The 24896-nt window shown below is 43.5% G+C and overlaps 1 protein-coding gene across 1 annotated transcript in view; it reads right to left on the bottom strand.

Annotated features, from left to right (window-relative positions):
- COL18A1 (collagen type XVIII alpha 1 chain) overlaps positions 1-24896 on the bottom strand; it is a 782170-nt gene that overhangs the window by 309537 nt on the left and 447737 nt on the right. The window contains exons 12-15 of the mRNA XM_030210084.1: positions 21011-21058; positions 20277-20426; positions 16432-16485; positions 4880-4924 (exon numbers count right to left, since the gene is read on the bottom strand). Coding sequence (XP_030065944.1) covers positions 4880-4924; positions 16432-16485; positions 20277-20426; positions 21011-21058 — 297 coding nt within the window. The remainder of the gene's footprint in view (positions 1-4879; positions 4925-16431; positions 16486-20276; positions 20427-21010; positions 21059-24896) is intronic.

Raw genomic sequence — 24896 nt, 5'->3', positions numbered from 1 at the left:
TGTCCCCATGCTCCCACCTAATGCCCATCATCTCCCTTCTGTATCTGTATACTTCCCTATGTCCCCTTTCTCCCTCCTCCACACCAATGTGTCCCTCTCCTCTCTGATCCCACCCCCCAACCAGCTTCTCTTCCTCTCTTTCCTTCCCCTTATGCATCTGGCTCTTTCTCCCTGCACCTCTCTCCCTTCCCTCTAACCCCTCCCATAGGTCCAGCACCTTTCTCCCTTCGCTCCAGCCCTCCTTGCAGGTCCACATCTGTCTGCTTTCCTTTCAGCCATCATCTGCATATCCAGCACCTCTCCTTCAGCCCCCCCCCACATATCCAGCATATCTCTCCCTTTCATCCAGCCCCCCCTACGTGTTCAGCACCTCTTTCCCTTTCATCCAGCCCCCCTACATGTCCAGCACCTCTCCCCTTCACTTCAACCCACTGCGTATCCAGCACATCTCCCCTTTCCCTCCACCTCCCCTGCTTATCCAGCACCTCTCCCCTTCCCTCCAACACCCCCTGCAAATCCAAAACCTCTCCCCTTCCCTCCAACCTCCCCTCTGCAAATCCCAACCCTCTCCCCTTCCTTCCAACCTCCCCTCTGCAAATCCCAACCCTCTCCCCTTCCCTCCAACCTCCCCTCTTTAAATCCCAAACCTCTCTCCCTTCCCTCCAACCCTCTGCCCCTGGCAAGTCCAGCACCCTTCACCCTTCTGTTCCCTCCCCTCCCCTTCCTGGGCCAGCACCCTGACTTCCTCACCCTCTCCCACCCCTGCAGCGCTTCTTTTAATACTGTCCGCTGCTGTGCACAGTCTCCCACCCCCGCGGCGGCGCTTACACTTCCCTATGGCGATGCCTGCCTGCCAGCAACTCTACAGATGCGTCACCGACGTCCTGCTCAGGGACCTTCCCTCTGCCACGCTGATGTAACTTCCTGTTTATGGAGGCTGGATGCGGAAGGCCCCGGAGCAGGACGTCGGAGATGCATCTGTAGAGTTGCTGGCAGGCAGCGCCATAGCGAAATGTAAGCGCCGCCGCGGTGGTGGGAGACAGTGCACAGCAGCGCCGACAGCATTAAAAGAAGCGCTGCGGCAGGGGTGGGAGAGGGTAAGGATCTTCTTTTGGGTGGGCCTGAGGCTAAACTGGGTGGGCCTGGGCCCACTCAGGCCCACCCATAGCTACGGCCCTGCATGCCCCTATCCCAAAAGACACCAAGAAAAAAACAAATGACATCACCAACTACCGCCCAGTAGCATCTATCCCACTGGTAGTCAAATTAATGGAAAGCATGGTAACCAAACAACTTAATGATTACATAAACAAATTCACAATACTACATGAATCACAATCAGGATTTCACCCCCTACATAGCACCGATACAGTATTAATTACTCTCCTAACTAAATTCAAGCAGGAAATAGCAACAGGTAAAAGAATATTTCTCCTCCAATTCGACATGTCTAGTGCATTTGACATGGTCAACCATAAAATACTACTGAGACTCCTCGAGTACTTCGGGATTGGTGGAAACACACTTAAATGGATCAAAGGTTTCCTAGCCACTAGAACATATCAAGTGAAATCAAGCTCAAACATATCATCACCGTGGAAAGCAGACTATGGAGTACCACAAGGATCCTTTTCAACCTTATGATGACCCCTAGCCAAGTCCTTAACCCATTCATCTACGCGGACGACGTCACAATATACATCCCTTACAAACACGATCTGGCAGAAATCACCAACGAAATCAAGCTCAGCTTGAACATCATGGACTGATGGGCAAATGCATTCCAACTAGAACTCAACACAGAAAAAACACAGTCTCACCATCTCATCCCAATACAACACGCATAAACCCACAAACATAAACACCCCAGGATACACCCTTCCTATCTCAGACAGCCTGAAAATTCTCGGCGTTACAATCGACCGGAGCTTCTCACTAGAGAAGCAAGTGAAATCCACAATAAAGAAAATGTTTCACTCAATGTGGAAACTCAAACGCGTGAAACCATTCTTCCCGAGGGAAATATTCCGCAACTTGATACAATCAATGGTACTAAGCCACGCAGACTACTGCAATGGAATTTATGCGGGATGCAAAGAACAAATCATAAAGAAACTTCAGACCGCTCAAAACACAGCAGCCAGGCTTATATTGGGAAAAACGCGGTTTGAAAGCGCCAAACCCCTCCGAGAAAAACTGCACTGGCTCCCAATCAAAGAACGTATTGCTTTCAAAATCTGTACTCTGATTCATAAAATTATTTATGGTGAAGCCCCGGAATACATGACAGACCTCATAGACCTGCCAACCAGAAACACAATAGGATCAGCTCAAACATACCTAAATCTCCTCTACCCAAGCTGCAAAGGAATCAAATACAAATCAACTTATGCATCCAGCTTTTCCTATTTAAGCACACAACTATGGAACGCACTGCCAAATGTCGTAAAAACAACGTATGACCACCTAAATTTCCGGAAATCACTAAAAACAAACCTGTTCAAAACAGCATACCCCACTGACCCAACATAAAAGCCTGAATATCTGCAACACAACGAAACCAAAGCTCGTAATGGACATAACATAACTCTTCCTCTCTAAGATCCCCTAATGTATCTGTCACACATGAACCTTATTCTACCACAACATCACCTTGTATGGAATTGGTGAACGTCGATACGGTACTATATAAGCCACATTGAGCCTGCAAATAGGTGGGAAAATGTGGGATACAAATGTAACAAAGAAATAAACAAACAAAAGCAAAGTAACAAGAGTAAATGGATTTAAAAATCAATTAAACACAACACTGTGTATAATTTGCAAACAGAGGCTGATCAGCACCCATGAACCTTCAAAACTCATCCTGCTGAAAATGGCCCACTTGTAGTATCTTTTCCTCCATTTCCCTTTTGAACGCATTTCCTGTGTGTGAACTGTTAGATTCAGCTGTTTGACCTATGCCAGCGGTTCCCAAACCTGGTCCTGGAGGCACTCCTGCCAGTCAGGTGTTCAGGATACCCACAATGAATATTCATGTCAGATTTGTATGCACTGCCTCCACTGCACGCAAATCTATCTCATGAATATTGCTGGTACACTGAACACCTGACTGGCTGAGGTGTCTCCAGAACCAGGTTTGGAAACCACTGTCCCATGCTGTTACTTTTATAAAATTACACATGAAATTTAAAAATAAAAAGTGTGGTGTTCAGAAGACAGCTTTTTAAAAATGTTGCTTCGCATCTGTAGGTGTTAAATGCATTACCTCTTGTGAGGACAATGCTTTAAACAACAAATATATTTATTTATTTATTTGTGGCATTTATACCCCGCTCTTTCCCGCTCAATAGCAGGTTCAGTGCGGCTTACAAAGTATGGTACATAGTATCACAGAGATAATACAAAGTATGGTGCATAGTATCACAGAGATAATACAAAGTATGGTGCATAGTATCATAGAGATAATATGAAGTATGGTACAAAGTATCATGGAGATAACAGTTAAAAAGAGTGGACAATAGTATGAGATTTGGGGAAAGGAATTGGAGTGTGGGTATTGGTTGTGGTGTGGGTTAGGTACGAGACATTGTAGGGTCGTTTGGGTAGGCTTGTTTGAATAGGTAAGTCTTCAGCAGCTTTCATAAGGGTAGGTGTTCACTGGTTTTTCGGATATGTCGAGATAAGGCGTTCCAGAGTTGGCTGCCTATGACAGAGAAGTTGGATGCGTAGTAGGTTTTGTATTTGAGGCCTTTACAGTTGGGAAGATGAAGATTGAGATATGTTCGAGAAGAGATGGACCGGTTCCTGGCTGGAAGATTGATCAGGTTGGACATGTAGCTTGGAGATTCGCCATTGAGAATCTTGTGGATCATAGTGTGCATGTACATGTACACATATACATGTAGCATCCCTCATATAAGCCAATTTTGGAGCCCTTTTACTAAAGCTTAGCCAAGTTAAAGGACATGAGTGAGTGTGCGTTATGGGCCATGTGGCACTTAGCACACACTAAGCTTTAGTAAAAGGGCCCCTTTATTTCCAAAGCCATTTACATGTGACCCATGTATATTGACTGATAATTGCCAATGCTGTAAGTGGGTAAAAAAGTATGCAAATCTTTCAGCAATACATATACCAGTACTTCTAACTGCATTTAGTTGAGGTGTACCAGGGGTCAGGGTTAGGGCAAGAATTGCAACACCATACATACTTTTGTATTTTCAAAAGTACTCATATTGTTTTGGTCTACATAAATGCCCAGAGGCATAAAAAGTCTCTGGGTACTTTTCTTAGGCAGTTTTCAAAGTCAAAGTATGCATATTAACAGTTTGAAAATTAGCAAAAAGTTCATGGACAGTGCAGAAATTGTCCTCTGATAGGATAATTTTCAAAAGTATTTCTGCACTGAAAGCAGTGCTTTATATGGAGAAATTCCTGCTACAAAATTGCTTACCCCAATATGTGATTACATTTAAGTTTTACAGAATATAGGCAGATGTTTCCCAGCTATTTGAAGACATGCTCCCAAATGCGGGGTTGGGGTAAAATTTGCAATTATATGAATACTTTTCAAAATTCAAGCATATATGCATAATTTTACATTGAAAACTTGTATAACACAAAAGCACACTTTTTTTAAATACACAGTTTTCATGAGGTAGTTTTCAAAGCAGAAGTACATGCATAAGTCTGGGTAAGTCCTCACAGAGAAAAAAATGCATGTACTTTTTACGTGGGCAGGTATAGAATTACCCTGTAAATGACCTTTGAACTTGCCTTTTAAAACAATTAAAAATAACCTTCATCCTATTAAAACTGCATTAGTAGGAGAAACCAGCAGGAAAGGGAACTATTTTGGAACTGAACTATACCGTACCTTTGGACCTGGTGCTCCAGGAAGGCCAAGATCACCTCGTTCACCCTACAATGGAAAGAAAGTTAAATCTCAAGATAAACTGTATCAAAAATGTATGACTTACCACCTCTCCCAGTTTCCCATACAGTACCCCAGGGGTGCCTCCAGGACAAAAAAAAAAAAAAAAAAAAAAAACTTACATAGGCGGCTAAAGCAGTTTTATCTCATTTGACATATCCCGCTGTGCAATCTTGTACCTTAGATATGCCTTACAGGGTTGCTCCACTCATGCCACTCCCAAATAGAACCCAGCCCTTTTCCCTTTACTCTCGAACACATCTTAGTATCTCTACTGTATCTGCAGCTATGGCCCACTCCCTCTGCTAATGCTGTCTCCGTTTCAAATCAAAATCTGCATGTTTGTTTTTATAACATCTCAGTGTCCACCTTTACACCAATCTCACCAGTTAAAAAAAAATGATGCTGTATTTAGCTACTCAAAAAGGAATAATTTTTTTAACCTGAGGTAACCGCTCCAGGTCAGTCCTTAGGTACTGACTAGATCTTTGCAAATTGTCCTCAGAGGGAGTAACTTTATAAACAACTTAAGTTTGTGGAACAGCATTTTACACATTCAAACTGGAGCCAAAGAATGACCCTACTTTTATGCATATATCCATAGGTGTTTATAGGGAAGAGATTGGCGCTTATGCATGTATTTAATAAAATACTTGCATATGAACTAAATTCCTAAAGGCACATATGTGCTACGAAGAAACAGACTGTTTTAAGCCTGTAAAATGTATTGGATATTTTCCTGTTTTAATTATGTCCTGAAGTATCTTCTATTTGGACAGCAGGTGGTGTTTCTTTGCTGTAAAGCTGTTACAGAGAACTGAGTGGTTTTTTTTTTCTTTAGTTTGACACAAACAGGAAGCAAGATGCAATATATATTTGAAATCTTGTTGACTGGGCTGTGATTGGCCTGGAGTTTGAAATTACCCAGCAATTGTTGTTGGCTGTTGCTTCAGCCTTGGTCTGGAAGAAGAAGGATACAGATCTCTTTGGAAAGGCTCTGTGAACAATTATATGTCCTGATCTTCCCAGGTACTGTTTAGACAGTATATAGCTGTTTAGTTAGTATTATAATTGATCCATATTTCAGTTACCTGTTATTGTTTGCCAATTACTCAACACCCTCACTTATCACCCCTACCACTGCAATTTCCCCACCCCTAGCTGTCTGTTCGTCTGTCCAATTTAGATTGTAAGCTCTGTTGAGCAGGGACTGTCTTTTCATGTTAATTTGTACAGCGCTGCGTAAGTCTAGTAGCGCTATAGAAATGTTTAATAGTAGTAGTAGTAGTAGTAATTGCACATTTTGTCCACTGTTCCAAGTTCTGGGAATAAACACAATTGTTTGTTCGTTCTGCCTGTCTGGACTGAAAAAGAATCTTGGTGGTTTGTGTGTTAAGTCTGTGAGTGCTTTCTGGGAACTGTCAGACCACTGGAAGCGTGGCTCCAGTAACCTAGAAATCACTGGGGATAACTGGAGAGCAGGAGATTCACCCAGAGATGGTTATGACCCAGTTGGGAGGAGGGTGCTACTATAGAGCACAAGCAGCAGGTGCAGGCGGACCTGAACTGTGTTGGGGATATAGACCCTCTGGCGTTTCATCACACATGCATAAACTTACACCTGCCTCAGAGCATGTTTAACTTTGTTCAGCAGATTTTGGGTAATTAGACTCTGGAATTCGTTGCCGGAGAACGTGGTACGGGCGGTTAGCTTGACGGAGTTTAAAAAGGGGTTAGATAGATTCCTAAAGGACAAGTCCATAGACCGCTATTAAATGGACTTGGAAAAATTCCGCATTTTTAGGTATAACTTGTCTGGAATGTTTTTACGTTTGGGGAGCGTGCCAGGTGCCCTTGACCTGGATTGGCCACTGTCGGTGACAGGATGCTGGGCTAGATGGACCTTTGGTCTTTCCCAGTATGGCACTACTTATGTACTTATTTGGTAAAGGCACACATATATTGCTTTTATAAAATAGGTGCAATATATGCAACTATGTGCCCTTCCTGTGTAGGCATTCTAATTAAAATACTGTTTAGTGACTGTATTATTGATCATGTACCTCTAACAACTGGGAGGGTGACAGAATAACATTTTTGAAATATAGATTGATTATTCAGTTAAACAGTTTATTTATTTAGGGGGTCTTTTACAAAGACACGCTAATCATTAGGAACTAAACGTTAGCAACGCCCACAGAAATACATGGGCGTCTCAACATTTAGAATGTGCTTATTTTTAGCACGTGCTAAAAGTACTACTGCACCTTTGTAAAAGGACCCCTTAGTTATTTACAAGTATTTGATATACCACCTATCACATGCAAATTGATGCATCTAGGTTTAAATTCTAATACTGACATATTTAATCCAATGGATGGGTTAAGAAATGGATTAGTTAAGGGTATATGGGTTTAGGAAGTAGTTGGATAAATTTACAAGTTTGTATTTAAATGGGAGGCAGATTGCTGTGTTCAAGATTCAGGAGTTGAAGTGTTCCACAACGACATCTCAATTGTAATAAGGTGAAATTTAATCATACCTGTTAATTTCCTTTCTTTGAGTCCTACTAGACTAGTCCAAATCAATGGGTTGTGTTCCTTCCTGACCAGAAGTTGGAGGTTGAGATACTGAATTCTTCCAGTGACAATAAAATCACTAATATAAGTGGGCTGGAGCAGGACGGAGTCCTTCAGTATGCAAATGTCATGGCAGGATAGGTAATAAGTTGAGTATTTTTTAAATTTATTTTTTGCTTTTGATTTTAGCAAGTAATAGGAGAGCCAAGAACAAAACAATATAAACAAAACAAAATTAAACAACCCCCAGTCAAACCATGGGAACAGACTGAGGACCTGTATTCCAATGCTGCAGTCTGGAGGAGTAGCCTAATTGTTAGTGCAGTGGCCTGAGAACCTGGGGAACTGGGTTCGATTTCCACTGCAGTTCTTTGTAACTCTGGGCAAGTCACCTAAGCCTCCATTGACCCAGGTACAAAAATAAGTACCTGTATACAATATGTAAATTGTTTTGATTGAAACCACAGAAAGGTGATATACATCAAATCCCATACCCTTTCTTCCAGGGCAGGACCTGGACTGGTCTAGTAAGATTCAAGGAGAAAAAATTGACACTTATAAATAAATGCAACCTTCCTTATCATTCTGCTACATCAGTCTGAACCAACGGGCTATACAAGAGCAGTTTCTTGAGGGAAGACGCTACCTGAATGACAATACAGCCAAACGCAGAGTCTTACTTAGACAGAACATGCAGTCTTTAATGTTTCATGAATGAGTGGAGGGACAATCATGTTGCAGCCCTGTAGATATCTTCTGGCAAAACAACCTGAGCCTCTAACCAGGAAGTTGCCTGGGCTTGCATGGAATGCACCTGAAGTGCTTTATGGACCACTTTGACATGAATAATGTAAGTTGATTCAATAGCTGATTTGATCCTTCATACTAACAAAGATTTGGAGGCAGCTTCTCCCTTACGTCACCCCTGAAAGAGGACAAGTCATCTATCAGACTTGAGAAAGGAACTGGTAACCTCCAGATATCAGAGGACGACTCTCCTAACATTCAACTTGTGGTCCTTCTTTGCCATTCCAGAATACCGTCTCCCCAAACAAGCAGGAGGATCACCACCTGGTTGAGGTGAAAGGGAGAAATCACTTTAGGCAGGAAGGATGAAACCATTATAATTGAAACTGTGTTCTCCAAAAAAGCCAAGTATGGATCTCTGCAGTTCAAGGCCGGGAGCTCAGAAACTCTTCCAGCTGACCACTAGAAAAACTGACTTTAGGGAGGCAACCAACCTGTGCAGGTGGGTAGAGTACCACCTGACAGCTCTGTCAGCTGTGCACATAGGTGGGACCATCATCATCCAAGCAAACTTCTTCTGACAGAATTCTCTGGATCCAGGGGAATGGGAGCTAAGCTTGGAGGCAATTCAGAAGGTAGTAGAGCACTGGGGTCTCATCTGCTTTGACCTCATAACCTCAAAACAAAATGCAAAGTGTGCTTGCACCTGCAGCCAGGACATAAATCCCATCTCGTGGGGACCCTTAGAAAATTAAAGGTCTCACTGGCGCAGAACCACCCAGCATGGGGGATGAATGTGCTTGAACTCCTGCAAGAACCTTGATATATGTGGGTAGATGGCCAAGGAGATCCCTTGAAACTTTCCTTAGCAGCAGGCGAAGGCCACCACCTGCACTTTTGGGAATTAAGAATTAAACCCTACTCTATGCCTCCTTGAAAGAAGGGCCAGAATGTCAGCCAAACTGGCCATACACCATCTTTCCAAGTACTTTATAACCTGGATTGGCCACTGTTGGAAACAGGATGCAGGGTTTGATGGACCTTCGGTCTGTCCCAGTATGGCAATACTTATGTACTTATGTCTCTAAACCCTCACATTCACCAGGGACATGGACCTCCAACAGGCCTGCAGTAGGGTGGAAACAACCTGAGAGGTGTACCCCTTAGACCTCAAATCTTGCCTCTCAAGTGCCATGACATCAGCCGGAAGGGATCCGGATTTTCTATCAGGACTGGGCCCTGATGAAGGTGCATCCTCACCTGCAAAAGAGGAAATGAAGGGCCTGCCAACAGGCAAATCAGGTTGGCATATTATGGATGCAAGGCTAGTCTTGAGTTTCCAAATTCACCAGAGACAGATGACTGAATATCTGATGGAGGACTCTGTTGACCAAAGGCCACAGAGGAAACACAAAGTGGTTCTTGACTTGGCCAGAGTTGCACCAGTGAACCAATGCCCTCCAAGTCCGGTTCTCTACCCTGGCTGCAGAAGTGAGCACAACTTGCATTTTGTCTTGGGGCTATGAAGTCAAAGCAGGTGAAACTCCACTGGTCCACAATCTTCTGAAACACCATCCAGGCTCTGCTCCCATTCCCCCCGGATCCAGTGAATTCTGGCTTAAGAAGTCCACTTGAATGTTGTTGTTCTTGGCTATGTGCACAGCTGAGAAAGCTGTCTTGGTGCTCTGCCCACCTGCACAGGTTGGTTGATCCTGCAGCACTGCCAAACTCCTGATGCCTCCTTGTTTGTTGATGTAAGCAAAAAGTGATGTTCTTCAACATCACTTGAACAGCCTTTCCAGCCAGTTGGAAGCAGAAGTACTAGAGAGCCAGTCAGATGGTTCTCGACTCCTGATGGACCAGGATGCCTCCAGGGCCAGCCACCTGTCCCGCACCTCCACTTGAGTGGGTCCAATCAAACCCCCTACAGCAGAGGAAATGATTGACCCCACCAAGCCAAATTCCTCACAAGAAGCAGGAGTCAAACCTTGAAATCTTGAGTGAAGGGGGCCCACCTGGACTGCAGCATCCTCTGCAACAGACTCACGTGAGCCCTCACCCAGGGCAGCACCTTGAATGTTGTTGCCATCAACCTCAGAAGCTGTAGGAAACAATGCTTTCAGGATGGCCAATGTGCAAAAGGCCAACAGCTGGGATTGCAATTTTTCTGCATCCACACCTTTGAGGGGAAAAAAACAACATCCCCCTCAGGGTGTTGAACTGTACCCCAAGGTACTCAACTGACTTGCAACAGATCTAGCAGACTCCTGGCCATATTCACTACCCAGCTGATGTACTCCAAGTAAGGCAATCACCCTGAGAGTAGTGTCCTGGAGGCTACTTCCAAATCTGCCTGTATCAGCCAATCATCTTAATAATGGTAGACTCTGATCCCCTGCTTGTGAGGAGTTGATGACACCATTATTACCTTGGATAATGTACATGGGACATTTGCCAGCATAAAATGCAAGGCCCTTAATTGAAAATAGTTGCCCAGTAAACAAAACTGCAGGAAGCAATTGTGGTGATGCTGAATAGGGATATAAAGGTAAATTTTCATCAGATCCAGTGAAGTAAGAAACTCATCTAGTCTGACCAACGCAATTGAACACAAGATCTCCATGTTGGTGGAGAACTTGTAAGGAGGCATTGACCCTCCTGAGATCCAAAATGGGGCAAAAAGAGGCTCCCTTCTGTAGGAGGATTTATTTTATAATTTTTTATACCATTATGTTAAAAATGTATTCAAATTGGATTACAATAAACATATGCCTTATGCTAATCACCAAAAGGAACCAACTCTCTACTGTTCAAAATGCCAGATGTGGAAAGGTAAACTCACAAACTCACTATGGACTAGATCCTATATAATCACACCTAAAAATTTGGCACCAAAATGAAATTTACCTAAGTGCATTCTATAAAGTATGCCTTAATGTAGGCGTACTTTGTAGAATAAGCCTAAATTTCTGCACAGTTTCTAGAATACTCTCAGCACCAGTCTGTACGACTAAATTTAGTTGTGGGGAGTTACGCCAAGTAAAACCTGGTGTAAATGCCGATGTCTAAATCAGATGCGGGACTGGGTATATTCTATAACAACATGCATATATTCAAGAAACCATTCCATGTCCACGGCCACATCCCCTTTTCAAATATGCGACTTAAAATTTAAGCACAGCACATTATAGAATATGCTTAGACAGTTCTGTGTATAAATTCTAATGCCAATTAGTGTCAATAATTGCTTGTTAATTGGCAATTATCAGCGCCGATTGGCTTGTTAACCAATTAGGTTATGCATATTATGAAATATGCTCAGTGCACTATATAGAATCCGGGGGTATATGTCCTCTTTAATATGGATTTTTTACATATGTTTTTTGTTTTTATATGGAGGAAAAAGGCCTCAACAGTCAAAGATTTCTGCCTGAATGTGCAGGGTACAGACTCTGAGGAACAGTTATAAATTTTGAAGAATTCCCCTGAAAAAGCCTATGGTGAAATGGGTCCCTGTTGGGACATATACCCCCGGATTCTATATACTGCACTGAGCTTTCCACACAGAAATCAAAGCATCTTATATAATAATTCTCACCTCCAACGTTCTGAGGCTGCCTGGAACCGTGGCTTCCGGCCGGAGGTGGTGGAGCAGATAATAGTGACGTCAGGGAGAGGGGAGGAGCCATGATGCAGGGAGCAGCGAATCGGATGTGGCGAGTGTCCAATGGGAGGTAGGAATCCAATCCACCGAGTTCCGCGCACAACAAAACAAAACCGCTGATTCTTTTCACAGCCGGTTAACGTCTCTTGCTCTGCAGTGCCTCCAAGGCTCCATGGCCAGCAGGAGCTTCTCCCCGGTGTCCCGGTCCCTCGTCGCCTGCAGTCTTCCGTTGCCTCCCAGCCGCGGCGCTCAACCGACTCGGAGCCCGTACCTGGGTCGCTGAAGCGGTGCTCGCTGCGGACAAAAGTGGAGCACATGCAGCAGCCACAGGACGTGACTCGAAGCCCTTCCTCCACTCTCTCCCCTGAGCTCACCATCCGCTTCCGAGACCCCTGGGAAGCCTATCGGAGTAAAAACGCCTGGGAGCTGCTCCGGAGCCTGATGGTCTTACGCCTGTGCTGCGACAATGCGCTGGTGGAGCGGAACCAGCAGGTGAGTCCTGGAGGAGGAGTACGGACACGGGGGTACATAGGAGACAACTTTAAAAGACTGAAGGAAGCTAAAGTGGTACACCGGGGGGGGGGGGGGGGGGGGGGGGAGGGGGGAGTTGTGAACGAATGAAACAAATGAAAATTTGGCAGAGGAAGACAATCTGAATGCCCGGGTACATTGGATAGGAGAGATTTAAAAGAATAAAGGAAGTGAAAGTGTTACATTTTGGAAGAGGGGTGAGCAGGAAAGCGGTGGGGTATCCGGATACTGGGCATTAGGGCCACGGGGGTAGATAGAGTTTTAAAAGACTTAAGGAAGCCAAAGTGTGGGAAGGAGGAGGAAAAGGAGGGGAAGAAAGATGGAGGAGGAAAGGGGGTGAGGGGCGTAAGGAACAGGGGAGAGGGAGGGGGAGGGGGGCCCTGCCGCACACTGTCATTCTCACACACACACAGTCACACAGACAGTCTCACTCTATGTCACACACCCGCACGTTCACTCTTGCTCTCTCTCTCACACAATCACACTCACACACACTTTCTCAAACATACACACTCCCAGGAAAACCTTGCTAGCGCCCGTTTCATTTGTTCCAGAAACGGGCCTTTTTTTTACTAGTATTTCATAATATGCATAACCTAATTGGTTAACAAGCCAATCGGCGCTTCTGCTTTTCCTGTTGCATGACTACTTTTAAGTGGCAAATTTTGATTTCTTTTTGTTTTTTTAAAGTAAAGAATGCATGTGATAGAGAAATTAAAAAGTTTATCTAAAATTTTTGAAGGTATTTTGGCCAGTGATTGGTCTTAGTCATATGGTGCTGTTGCTGTGAAAAACATAGCAATTGATTGCTACAGCTTAAAACATTTGACTGCTGGGGCCTTTTTCTTCCATATAAAAACAAAATACTTGTAAGTAAAAAATCCATATTAAAGAGGCTATATATCCCGAGATTCTATATATTGCAAGGAAATCAAAGCATATTCCAGATTAGAAACAAATTACATAAAATTTAGGAAGAAATTGAAAGCATATTTACATGTTAATTGGGTAACTAAATTCAGAGTATCTTGTACTTTGCTAGTTGTTTTATTTTTGTAAATTCCCAGTTCAAATGGACTGGTTGCTTTTAGTGTAATCCGCACTGAACCAGGAGGTAATTGTGGAATATAAATATAACTGTAATCAAATTGACTTTATCAATTTTAATTTAAACACAGCACTCCTGGCCATATAATTGATTTATTCCTAACCTATACCATATTTGTCCCAACATCACTCCAAGACATTTTGAGAAGCATTTTAGAAAGGACGTCCAACTCAAAATATGGACATCCAAGTCTGCATGTCACATATCGTCATCCATTTCTCATGTATTTTAGAATAGGATCTGCTGACATACAGCTTGTTCTAAAATACATGAGAAATGGACGTCCATGTCCTGGAGATGTCCAGCATGAACATCCATTTTACAAACTGAAACATCCAAATTACGAATGGCAGAATAGAGATTTCCATGTGTAATAGAAGTGAATTTTAAAGATTGTTTTTCAACTCTGCCTTGACCAACAAGTGCACTTGGGGTCTGTATTTTTGATTAGAAGTAATTCTGTTTGTATGAAAATGATTTGGAATGTAGAAGAAGATAAGACACAGCTCTAAATAATTTGGTATGTGAAGGAAGAGGTGGAGCCTGTTTCGAGTTCAGACTGGCCACCTGGACTAAGAAACATGTGACCACATTCCCACAGTATGGCTTGTTTACCAAAACAGAGAAATTCTCAAACATTCTGTAATTTTCCTTAGCTCTGAACATGAGTGCTAAGCCTAATAAAAAGGGAGTTTCTGTCAGTGAAATTGGGAGCTCATCTGTGAGTAATTTACGTACTGCGCAGAGAACCTGTCAGGTTCTCAAGGATAGTCTGGAATCGTGAGCCCTTGGGTTGCTGACGAGGAGTGGCAGCAGCAGGCAAAACCCTCCAACCAGGACTGGACTAGAAGCTGTAGGCAGGCGAGGCATGAATAAGCAGAACTGGAATGGACTTGGCTTGGCAGGGACCAGAATCAGGAAACACAAGCAGGATTCAGGAACTAGCGTGAATGGAATAGGACTTCACCTGCGCTTGACCGCCATTCCCTAGGGGTACAGCCCATAGGTGTGGGCAGCTGGCAGGACTTAATGGACCAAGTGGAGAGAAACAAGCTAGACTAGACAGGGTTCAAGATACAGGGTCTCAAACAGACAAGAATACAGACACAAGCTTGGCTAGAACAGGATTCAAGATACAGGGTCTCAAACAGACAAGATACAAGGTTCACAACCAGAAAGGGAAGGAAGCCAAAAGCAGACAGGGAAGGAGCAGACAGGACAGGATTCAGGAGACTCAAACAAGCTAGGAACACAGACTAAGACTAGGAATACTGACAAGAAACAAGGCAAAGCAAGACAAGGCAGAAGTGCAAAAAGACACAAACCTCAACCTTTGGCGTTGCAAAGGCAAAGTAGAAAGTTTCCAGGTGGTTAATAAAGTCCATCAGCAGCTGAGGCTCAGCTACAGGAATCTCAAGGCAGCTAAGGGTGAGGCTAGCTGCCAAACTTCAAACCAAGTCTGGAGGGCTAGAATATCTGGACCGGACTGGAATGAAAGTCTGGAATGTGTAGGGAGACAGAAAGACAGTCTATGGCAGCCACCGGTTCTGGCCACCAGAGGGCGAGGTGAGCACAGCCAAGAAAAACAGTCACAATCGTGACAGCACCATATTTCCTAGTCAAAGAAACTCCTGGCTTTCGCTGTGAACAGCCCCCCCCCCCCAAGCTGATAACAGCCTGGATGATGTAATGATCAGTGATGGACATATGTATATTATAGTGTATTATTGCTTTTCCTGGTCTAGACACTCTTAGCATTGCTTGGATGTAGGGACCAGTGATGTAATGATTGCTTATAGGTATTGTTTCTTTTCAGTTATAATCATTGTGTATATATCTTAATCATTGTGTATTTTAGAACCTGTAATAAAAGTCTCATTTACCTACTACGAATCCAAAAGAATCCACAGTAATTACTGAGTAGTCTGTGTCAGTAAAGCAGGCTGTAAAACCAGGTCAGAACACCATGTTACAAAATGGGCACATAAATATCCATGCAGAGCAGAGGGGTAGCCTAATGATTAGAGCATCAGGCTGAGAACCAGGGAGCCTAAGTTCAAATCCCACTCTGCCTGTCTATGATTTTTTTTTTAGCCCTCCAGAAACAGAAAATACCCACTGCACCTGAATGTACACAACTTCAACAGCCTTCAGGCTTGCAGATTTCTTATACATTCAGTAGGTATTTTCTGCCCCTGGAAGATTCACAATTTAATTAAAAAAAAAAAAAAGATAAAAACCAAAGAGCCTGCAAATAGGTGGGAAAATGTGGGATACAAATGCAATAAATAAATAAATAAATATTTGAATCTGGGTCCCTTGTTTCTCAGTCTACTGTACTAACAATTAGGCTACTCCTTATATCTGCATAGAGGTCTATTAAAACATCTAGAGTTTCTAAAGCTATCCAAGAGCCATTAGCCTGCATAAAGGAAGTATGAGCATATTATGCATGCATGTAGTTAGTTATAAAATAAACCTTTAGGGGATCTTTTTTAAAAGTCTTTCTGCAGGTAAAACAGCATTTTAAGTGTGCAAAATAAATGAACAACTTGTGCACATACATCTAATATTTAGACAATGTGCACAGAATAAAACGGGAAATGTGTGTGTGCCAAGTAACAGGTGTAAATGTGTGTGTACTTGCACTCTGCTGAGCTATACTGAAAGCTATAGAGATCTGGGGTAACTTATGCATGAACTGGCTGCACAAAATAGTCTATTACAAAATTATCCTCCCTATTAGCTTTTCAGTGATAAGATGTCAGATCCAGAATTGACCACCCTGTCCAAGCCCTAAAAACCCTTTATCAGTAGTATGTACATAAGATAAAATGAAAACTGTTTAAGAGCTCTGAATCCATACCCTTACTCCTGGTTTTCCTGGTATCCCAATCTGTCCAGGGAGACCTGGAGGTCCCTTAAAAAAAAAAAAGATAGATATATTTATGTTTACCACACCACACTTAAAAAAACATAGGATGGAATACATAACTCTACTGTCTGTGAAAGTTCATCAAAAACTATTGAGACTTCTACAAAAAAACAAACAAACCCAAATACAAGCAAATACTTGAATTTTTCCAACTAGCAACTGTCATAAAAGCAACTATTTGGCAAATATTTAGCATAGTTCTAACCCTTCCCTCATGGGCACAAACCTATAGAGCAGTGTTCCTCAACCCAGTTCTAGGAGCACACCTACAGTCGGTTTAGTGAGGTTTTCAGAATGTCTACAATGAATATGCATTTGCATATAAAGAAGCCAGTGAATGCAAATCTCTCATATGCATATTCATTATGGATATCCTGAAAGCCTCACTGGCTGGGTGTGCCCAAAGGACTGGGTTGAGAACCAATGCTCAAGAGACATACCCTCAATGCCAGAAGATACTGCATTACTCAAAGAACGGGTCCCGGCTACAGGGTCACTTCCTTTCTTACTAAGGTCATTCTCCTATCAGGTGATCTTTGTCCTCCACAGCAACACAGAGACTGCCAGACAGGAAGTGGGACAGCTACACTATGTCCCTGAAGGTCTCCATCTAGATCCCTCTCTAGACATCAGCTCCTCTAAGTCTGGGTTCATTTTCTAACAGCCAGGAGCTCTCAAATGCAGACATAGGACCTCTCACTAACTGAGAGATAACCATACATGTGGCACTCAGTGAAAAAGACTAGACAGCAGTGGCATACCAAGGGGGGGGGGGGGGGCGGTCTGCCCCGGATGCACGCCGCTGGGGGGGGTGTCGCGTGCCTGTCCACTACGTTCGTTCTGTGCTCCCTCTACCCCGGAACAGGTTACTTCCTGTTCCGGGGCAGAGGGAGCATGGAAACGAACGAAGCGGACAGGCGCGCGGCACCCCCCCCCCCCCCCCCAGCGGTGTGCACCCGGGGGTTCTTTCACCGGGGGGGGGGGGGTCGCACTGCACCCGGGGGGCGGGGCCAATCGGCGATCCGCCCCGGGTGTCAGCCCTCCCTAGGAACGCCACTGCTGGACAGCCCTCATCTTACTGCGAGACTGCTATCTGCATTTTATTACTGGTGAGCTGTTGAGTTATTTGAAAACTGAGTTAACTTATGCACATATTGGCTACACACGTTAGGCAGGCTGTTACAAAACTATCCCTTCTGGAAGCAACCTTGATGTGTCAACTCTTCCTTTCTATTAAATAAGCAAGCTATTTGCTATTTGGACAAAACTTATTTATAAAATTTTGGAAAACCATAACCAGTTCACTTGTCTCCTGCTTACCATGCAAAGAAGATCTACAGCTCCAGTAGGCAATTTTCAAGTTGCTCACACTGGGCTAATTTTATAAAACATGTTCTATGCATCAACCATGTCTAACATGTTGAAAATGTCCCTTACAGAACTGTGTGGCTAAATAGATTCATTGAAGTATGCACACCAACAAAATTATACACATCACTCATAGGTGTTTCCAGGTGAGCAGAACAGATGGAATTGCGATGTACCGCAGTAGTTTGCTATTTATTTTCTTGAATTTATTGGCATTCTTGTATTTGATAACCCACTGCTTTTCCTCTGTTGACTTAAATGGGGAAAGAAATTTTGTGGATATTCTTAAAAAGTTGAATAATGCATACTTTAAAAAATATGCAGTTACACACAGAATACATGTATAAACTGCTTCAAAATGTTTGTGACACAGCAGTGCATCAAATTCTGAATGAATAAGTACACATTTATACCTTCTAACACCCCCTATAGATTGTTCCCTAGATTCAGTGGGGGACGAGGGGGGGGGGCTTGCCTGACAGATGCCCCTACCAGTTCTCTCCCCCACCCCAATCCTTATATATAGATATATCTGGCACCTTGGTGCCTCCGCCCAAGGAGAAAGGGTATTTAAAGGGTGGAATCCCTTCCATTTCCCTCAGGAACTACTACAAAATTCTCAGTAAATTCAACTCTCAAATCTCTCACAGCTTCCCAAAATTATCTCAAAGCTTCATACCCCTATCATCTGTGATCTATTCAAACTGACAGAAATCATAGCACTCCCTCCTAAGCCAAAGAAACACCTACTGATACTTCCCTCCTCAGAAACTCCTCCCCATTCCTCACAGCCTTAGTTGCCATGCAGAAGGCAAATCCACACATTTACTGACAAAGGTGAGCCGGTTGATATTATGTATCTGGATTTTTCAGAAGGCGTTTGACAAAGTACCTCATGAAAGACTCCAGAGGAAATTGGAGAGTCATGGGATATGAGGTAGTGTTCTATTGTGGATTAAAAACTGGTTAAAAGATAGAACAGAGAGTAGGGTTAAATGGTCAGTATTCTCAATGGAGAAGGGTAGTTAGTGGGGTTCCCCAGGGGTCTGTGCTCAGACCGCTGCTTTTTAACATATTAATAAATGACCTAGAGATGGGAGTAACTAGTGAGATAATTAAATTTGCTGATGACACAAAGTTATTCAAAGTCGTTAAATTGCAGGAATATTGTGAAAAATTACAAGAGGTCCTTATGAGACTGGGAGACTGGGCGTCTAAATGGATGATGACATTTAATTTGAGCAAGTGCAAAGTGATGCATGTGGGAAAGAGGAACCCGAATTACCATGCAACGTTCCACGTTAGGGAAGGGATCTAGGTGTCATCGTTGTTGATACGTTGAAACCTTCTGCTCAGTGTGCTGCTGCGGCTAAGAAAGCAAATAGAATGTTAGGTATTATTAGGAAAGCAATGGAAAACAAAAATGAGGATGTTATAATGCCTTTGTATCACTCCATGGTGCGACTGCACCTCGAATACTGTGTTCAATTCTGGTCGCCGCATCTCAAAAAAGATATAGTGGAATTAGAAAAGGTGCAGAGAAGGGTGACGAAAATGATAAAGGGGATGGGCAACTTCCCTATGAGGAAAGGCTAAAGCAGCTAGGGCTCTTCAGCTTGGAGAAAAGGTGGCTGAGGGGAGATATTATAGAGGTCTATAAAATAATGAGTGTAGTTGAACGGGTAGATGTGAAGCGTCTGTTTACGCTTTCCAAAAATACTAGGACTAGGGGGGCATGCGATGAAGCTACAATGTAGTAAATTTAAAACGAATCGGAGCAAATTTTTCTTCACTCAACGTGTAATTAAACTCTGGAATTTGTTGCCAGAGAATGTGGTAAAGGCTTAGCGGAGTTTAAAAAATGTTTGGATGGCTTCCTAAAGGAAAAGTCCATAGACCGTTATTAAATGGACTTGGGGAAAATCCACTATTTCTGGGATAAGCAGTATAAAATGTTTTGTACTTTTTGGGGATCTTGCCAGGTATATTGTGACCTGGATTGGCCAGTGTTGGAAACAGGATGCTAGGCTTGATGGACTTTTGGTCTTTCCCAGTACGGCAATACTTATGTACTTATGTATGTATGCACTGACAGCCTGCTCTGTTTCACAAACACGACATCAAGTACTGACAGGAAAATCACACAGATTAAAATTCCAGCTTCTCTAACACACGAACTGTTTTAACGTATCAATTATTTTTTTAATACATTTTTGAAAATTGCTCACTGCCCCCCACATCTCCCCTGCCAAGCGATGCCTAAGACCAACCTAATTGCTGCTCACAAAACATCATAACTTGAACATCTGCATACCTGGCTTAGAGGGAACGTTGCCAACAGCTACGTCCCTAACTCATATTTAATAAGCATGCTACACAAACACTTTTTATGTGACTAAGATACCTACTGGGGGTCCTTGAAGTCCATGAACACTCTCTCTGCTAAGTAGTTCTGGAAGTCCCAAAATATCTGTACTGTTCATTCCAAATCTTCCTGGTTCTCCTGGTAATCCTGGAACACCTGGGGGCCCGGGAGGACCAGGTAAACCTGGTGGACCCTAAAGATAATTAAAATTATTCATTAGCTTGTTATCAAGACAGTCAGAAGATGCATACATCTCATGGGGACTCTATCCATTAAGATGTATTTCGCTCCGTTCCATTACCATTTCGTATTCCGCATATATTCCAAAGGTATAGGGTGGGGTGGACGGGTGGTGTCTCACCATACTTCAGCATCACTAACCCAAAGATAGCTATGTTAGCTCCAAATTTGAGACTGAAAGACCCAGGACACAGAGTACAGCCAGCCTTGGTCCTGATAGGAAAAAAATCCTAAGTATAGCCCGCTCCATTTCAAATAGCGACAGACCCTGGATTCAGCACACCCAGCCCTAGAACTGGAAACAAGGCCAAAAACAAACCAGTATCATTCCCAAGAGAATCTCAAGTGGTAGTATCATCAGCCCCATCCTGGAGAAAAAAAGGCATTTTAGCAGAGCATAGCCCAGTCAGAAAATCATAGTGAATTTTTATTTCAATATTTTATGTTTATACTCTCAAATAAGCGGGCCATGGAGAATCCTCAGTACCACAGAAAATACTTTTTAAATATAATTTTTTTAAATAATGAAATACTAACCCGTATGCTTTCCAAGTCACCACCAGAACCTTCCATGTCAATAAAGGTCTGAAAGAAATGACAGGCTTGATGTCAGACAAATGCATCCATAATTACGAGGAATATTATCTGATATCCAACAGCATATCATTCCCTGCGTATGTGCAGTAGCAGTATGTTTAATACAACACAAGACTTTGAAAGACAAAAAGCAAAGGAATTGAAAGAGCTACAGAATGGGAGTAATTTTTAAAAGTTGCATGCATTTTAAAGCATGTTTTACACATGGAAAATGGCTTTTATAAAATTGTATGGCTAGGGGAGAAGGGCGGTAGTTTGGGCAGAGCAAGGGCAGAGGTGTGATGTGTGTATTTTATAAAACAACAAAACAAAAAACAAACCAAGAGTATATGTATACATTTGCCTTTATGAACCGGGCATGTGGAGGGTAATTTTATAAACAATTTTTGCATGTAAAACACTGATTTATGCACATAAATAGGCTATTATAAAATTATTTTTAATTTTATTTATTTGGATTTTTGTTCACACCTTTTTCAGTAGTAGCTCAAGACGAGTTACATTCAGGCACACTGAGCATAAGATTATTTATAATGAAAAAGGGGGGGGGGGGCAAAATATCAAGTCTCTAATAACGATAACAATTTTTGCCAATACCTGTCAGTGGGAAATCACCTTGCTGGCTAGATTGAAAAAATGAAATAATGTGAAACCTCAACTGCCCAAGGGAAGCCAATAAACACCTATCAATGCCTAATGAACTGCAAAAAAAAAGAAGTGGTAAGAAACAAGACACCTTGCCCTTGGAACCACAAGCTAGAGAGCTTCTGATCTGGGAGCCCCAAGCTACAGATCTTATGACCTGAGAATCCCAAGCAAGAGACCTCCTGACATGAAACCATGACCCCTCTACCCATTTCTACCCACTTTAGATCTTCCACCCCCCACCGTCTCTCCTTTCCCGAGTCTCCTGTGTGGCAGCAAGGATCCATAGGAGCCAACTTTTCAAAATGATTGGAAGTGCTTAACAATTTAGCCCTTATTGGATACAATGAAGAAATTAGCTCATTATTGGGGGTGCTCAAGCATCCACAGAGTTGGCACCTATGCCAGGAGCATACAAAGAACAGCGGGTGGCAGCTCTCATTTTCATTGATAAGTATGTAGGGACCATTAAGGAAAGTTGGGCAAGGGATAATTAGGTGAGTAGGTGGATAAATATATGCAAAGTTAACACATTTTAACTTGTGTTTAGCACACATATTTACTTAATGAAGATCTTTTTAAATCCTGAAACACTAAGCATTTCATTAGCTAAGTCCATCAGGTGTTTAAAAAAATGTCTTAACATGAGTTATATAAATTGTGTGCATATTTTAACTCACATTTTATTAATTCAGACTAAGTGCAGCTCCTTATCTCTACCCTTGATACGTATGCCCATCCTGTTTTCTTTGGAGGCTTGCTGTTGATGGCGCTTCCAGTTATTCTGTTACTATCTAAATTGAGCAGCTTTCAGTGATTTTGTGCCACATAGTTCCTAAACTTCTATACTATTTTCACAAGACTGACGTAGGAGTTATGTCACCATACAACTCACATTCACTGAGTGCTATGCAGCGCTAAAAGGAAAGAGAAGGGATTCTGAATTTAGATCCTGTCGCGTCTCTCGCGCTTGCCGCGCTCTCGAGGACCTTGGCATACTTTCAGGCTTCTTCCTCGGGAGCACGGGGTTTGTGAGTCCATAGGCCACTACCGTGGAGCGGCAGTGGCAGGCAAGATCACCCTCCAGGTAGAGATGAAACAAGACTGGACCGGAACCCCGGACTGGAGTTCTACACCGGAACACTCGGAACTGGAACGCACCGGACGGGTGCGCACTGGAGTGGGGCCCGCTGGACTGGACACACTGGAGTGGCCCCACTGGACTGGAACATACAGGAGTGAAACCCGCTAGACTGGAACACACTGGAGCGGAACCCACGGAACTGGAACACCCTGGACCTAGGCTTCACCTACACTTGACTGCCTTTCCCCGAGGGTTGAGCCCTCAGGTTCTGGCAGCCGGTAGGACTTACAGGAACAGCAGGAATGAAGATCCAGGAGTGCCCCCTGGCACCTAGGCGAAGGCAAGGCAGACAAGCAGGGACTGTCCGGGTTCTGGCAGTCAGCAGGATTCAACACAATGACTAGTAAACTGTACCCAGGCTAATAGGAACACTATACCCAGGCAAACCAGTCATACACAGGAACATACACAGAGCAAACTCAGGAGACTTGGAAGGCTATACACCAGCTAACAACTAAGCTGTGCCCAAGCTAACAAGTCATGCACTGGAAACAAACGCAGAACACTAGCAAAGCTTTACACAGGCTACAAGCCACACGGTGCCTAAGCTGGCTAGTCAAGTAATAGGAACAAACCCAGAGAACTAGCAAAGCTATACACAGGCTACAAGCCAGACGGTGCCTAAGCTGGCTAGTCTATCACTAGGAACCAACACAGAGAACTAGCAGAGCTATGCACAGGCTACAAGCCAGACGGTACCTAAGCTGGCTAGTCTACACCAGGAACAAACACAGAGAACTAGCAGAGCTATGCACAGGCTACAAGCCAGACGGTGCCTAAGCTGGCTAGTCTACACCAGGAACAAACACAGAGAACTAGCAGAGCTATGCACAGGCTACAAGCCAGACGGTGCCTAAGCTGGCTAGTCTACACTAGGAACAATCACAGTCTTGGGATAGTGGCTAGCAAGGGCGGCTAGTCTAACACTAGGAACAAATACAGACTCGGGATAGTGGCTAGCAAGGGCGGCTAGTCTAATACTAGGAACAAACACAGAGAACTAGCAGAGCTATGCACAGGCTACAAGCCAGACGGTGCCTAAGCTAGCTAGTCTACACTAGGAACAATCACAGTCTTGGAATAGTGGCTAGCAAGGGCGGCTAGTCTAACACTAGGAACAAACACAGTCTTGGGATAGTGGCTAGCAAGGGCGGCTAGTCTAACACTAGGAACAAACACAGTCTTGGGATAGTGGCTAGCAAGGGCGGCTAGTCTAACACTAGGAACAAACACAGAGAACTAGCAGAGCTATGCACAGGCTACAAGCCAGACGGTGCCTAAGCTAACTAGTCATGCACTGGAAACAAACACAGAGAACTAGCAGAGCTATGCACAGGCTACAAGCCACACGGTGCCTAAGCTAGCTAGTCAAACATAGAAACTCACACAGAGCAAACACTGAAACTGTGTACAGAGCACTCTATACACCAGGACCTTTAGATGAGATGCAAAGGCCACGACTGTAGTCTCTAAGTGATTAATAAAGCCCCTCAACACCAGAGCCACAGCTGCAGCAATCACCTTGCAACCAAACAGAGGTTTGACACACAGAGCAGTCAGCCCATAGGAAGGAACAGCGGAAGCCATCTTGGATACTGGCAAAGAGGAGGAGGCGGCAGCCATCTTGGAAGAGGCAAAGCCCACACAGGTGAGGTTCAGTAGGGCAATCAGCACACAGAGCCAGAGAGAACCTAAGACAGACACAGACACAGAGAAAAGCAGAAGCCAGCACAGACACTGACTCCCAGAAACAGGGTAAGTCTGAGGGTTGTCACGGCCACAGACGGGACAGATCCTGTCTTTTTTTTTTTTTGTTACATTTGTACCCCGTGCTTTCCCACTCATGGCAGGCTCAATGCGGCTTACATGGGGCAATGGAGGGTTAAGTGATTTGCCCAGAGTCACAAGGAGCTGCCTTCAGTTGTTGCTCAAGGCAAATTACATTCAGGTACAGTAGGCATTTTTCTGTCCCTAGAGGGCTTACAATCTAAGGGCCCTGTTTATAAAGGCACGCTGGCTGTTTTAGCACAGGCTAAA

Source organism: Microcaecilia unicolor, chromosome 7 (genome assembly GCF_901765095.1).
Source record: "Microcaecilia unicolor chromosome 7, aMicUni1.1, whole genome shotgun sequence".
Lineage (NCBI taxonomy): Eukaryota > Metazoa > Chordata > Amphibia > Gymnophiona > Siphonopidae > Microcaecilia > Microcaecilia unicolor.
This window is presented reverse-complemented; position numbering and strand designations above follow the sequence as displayed.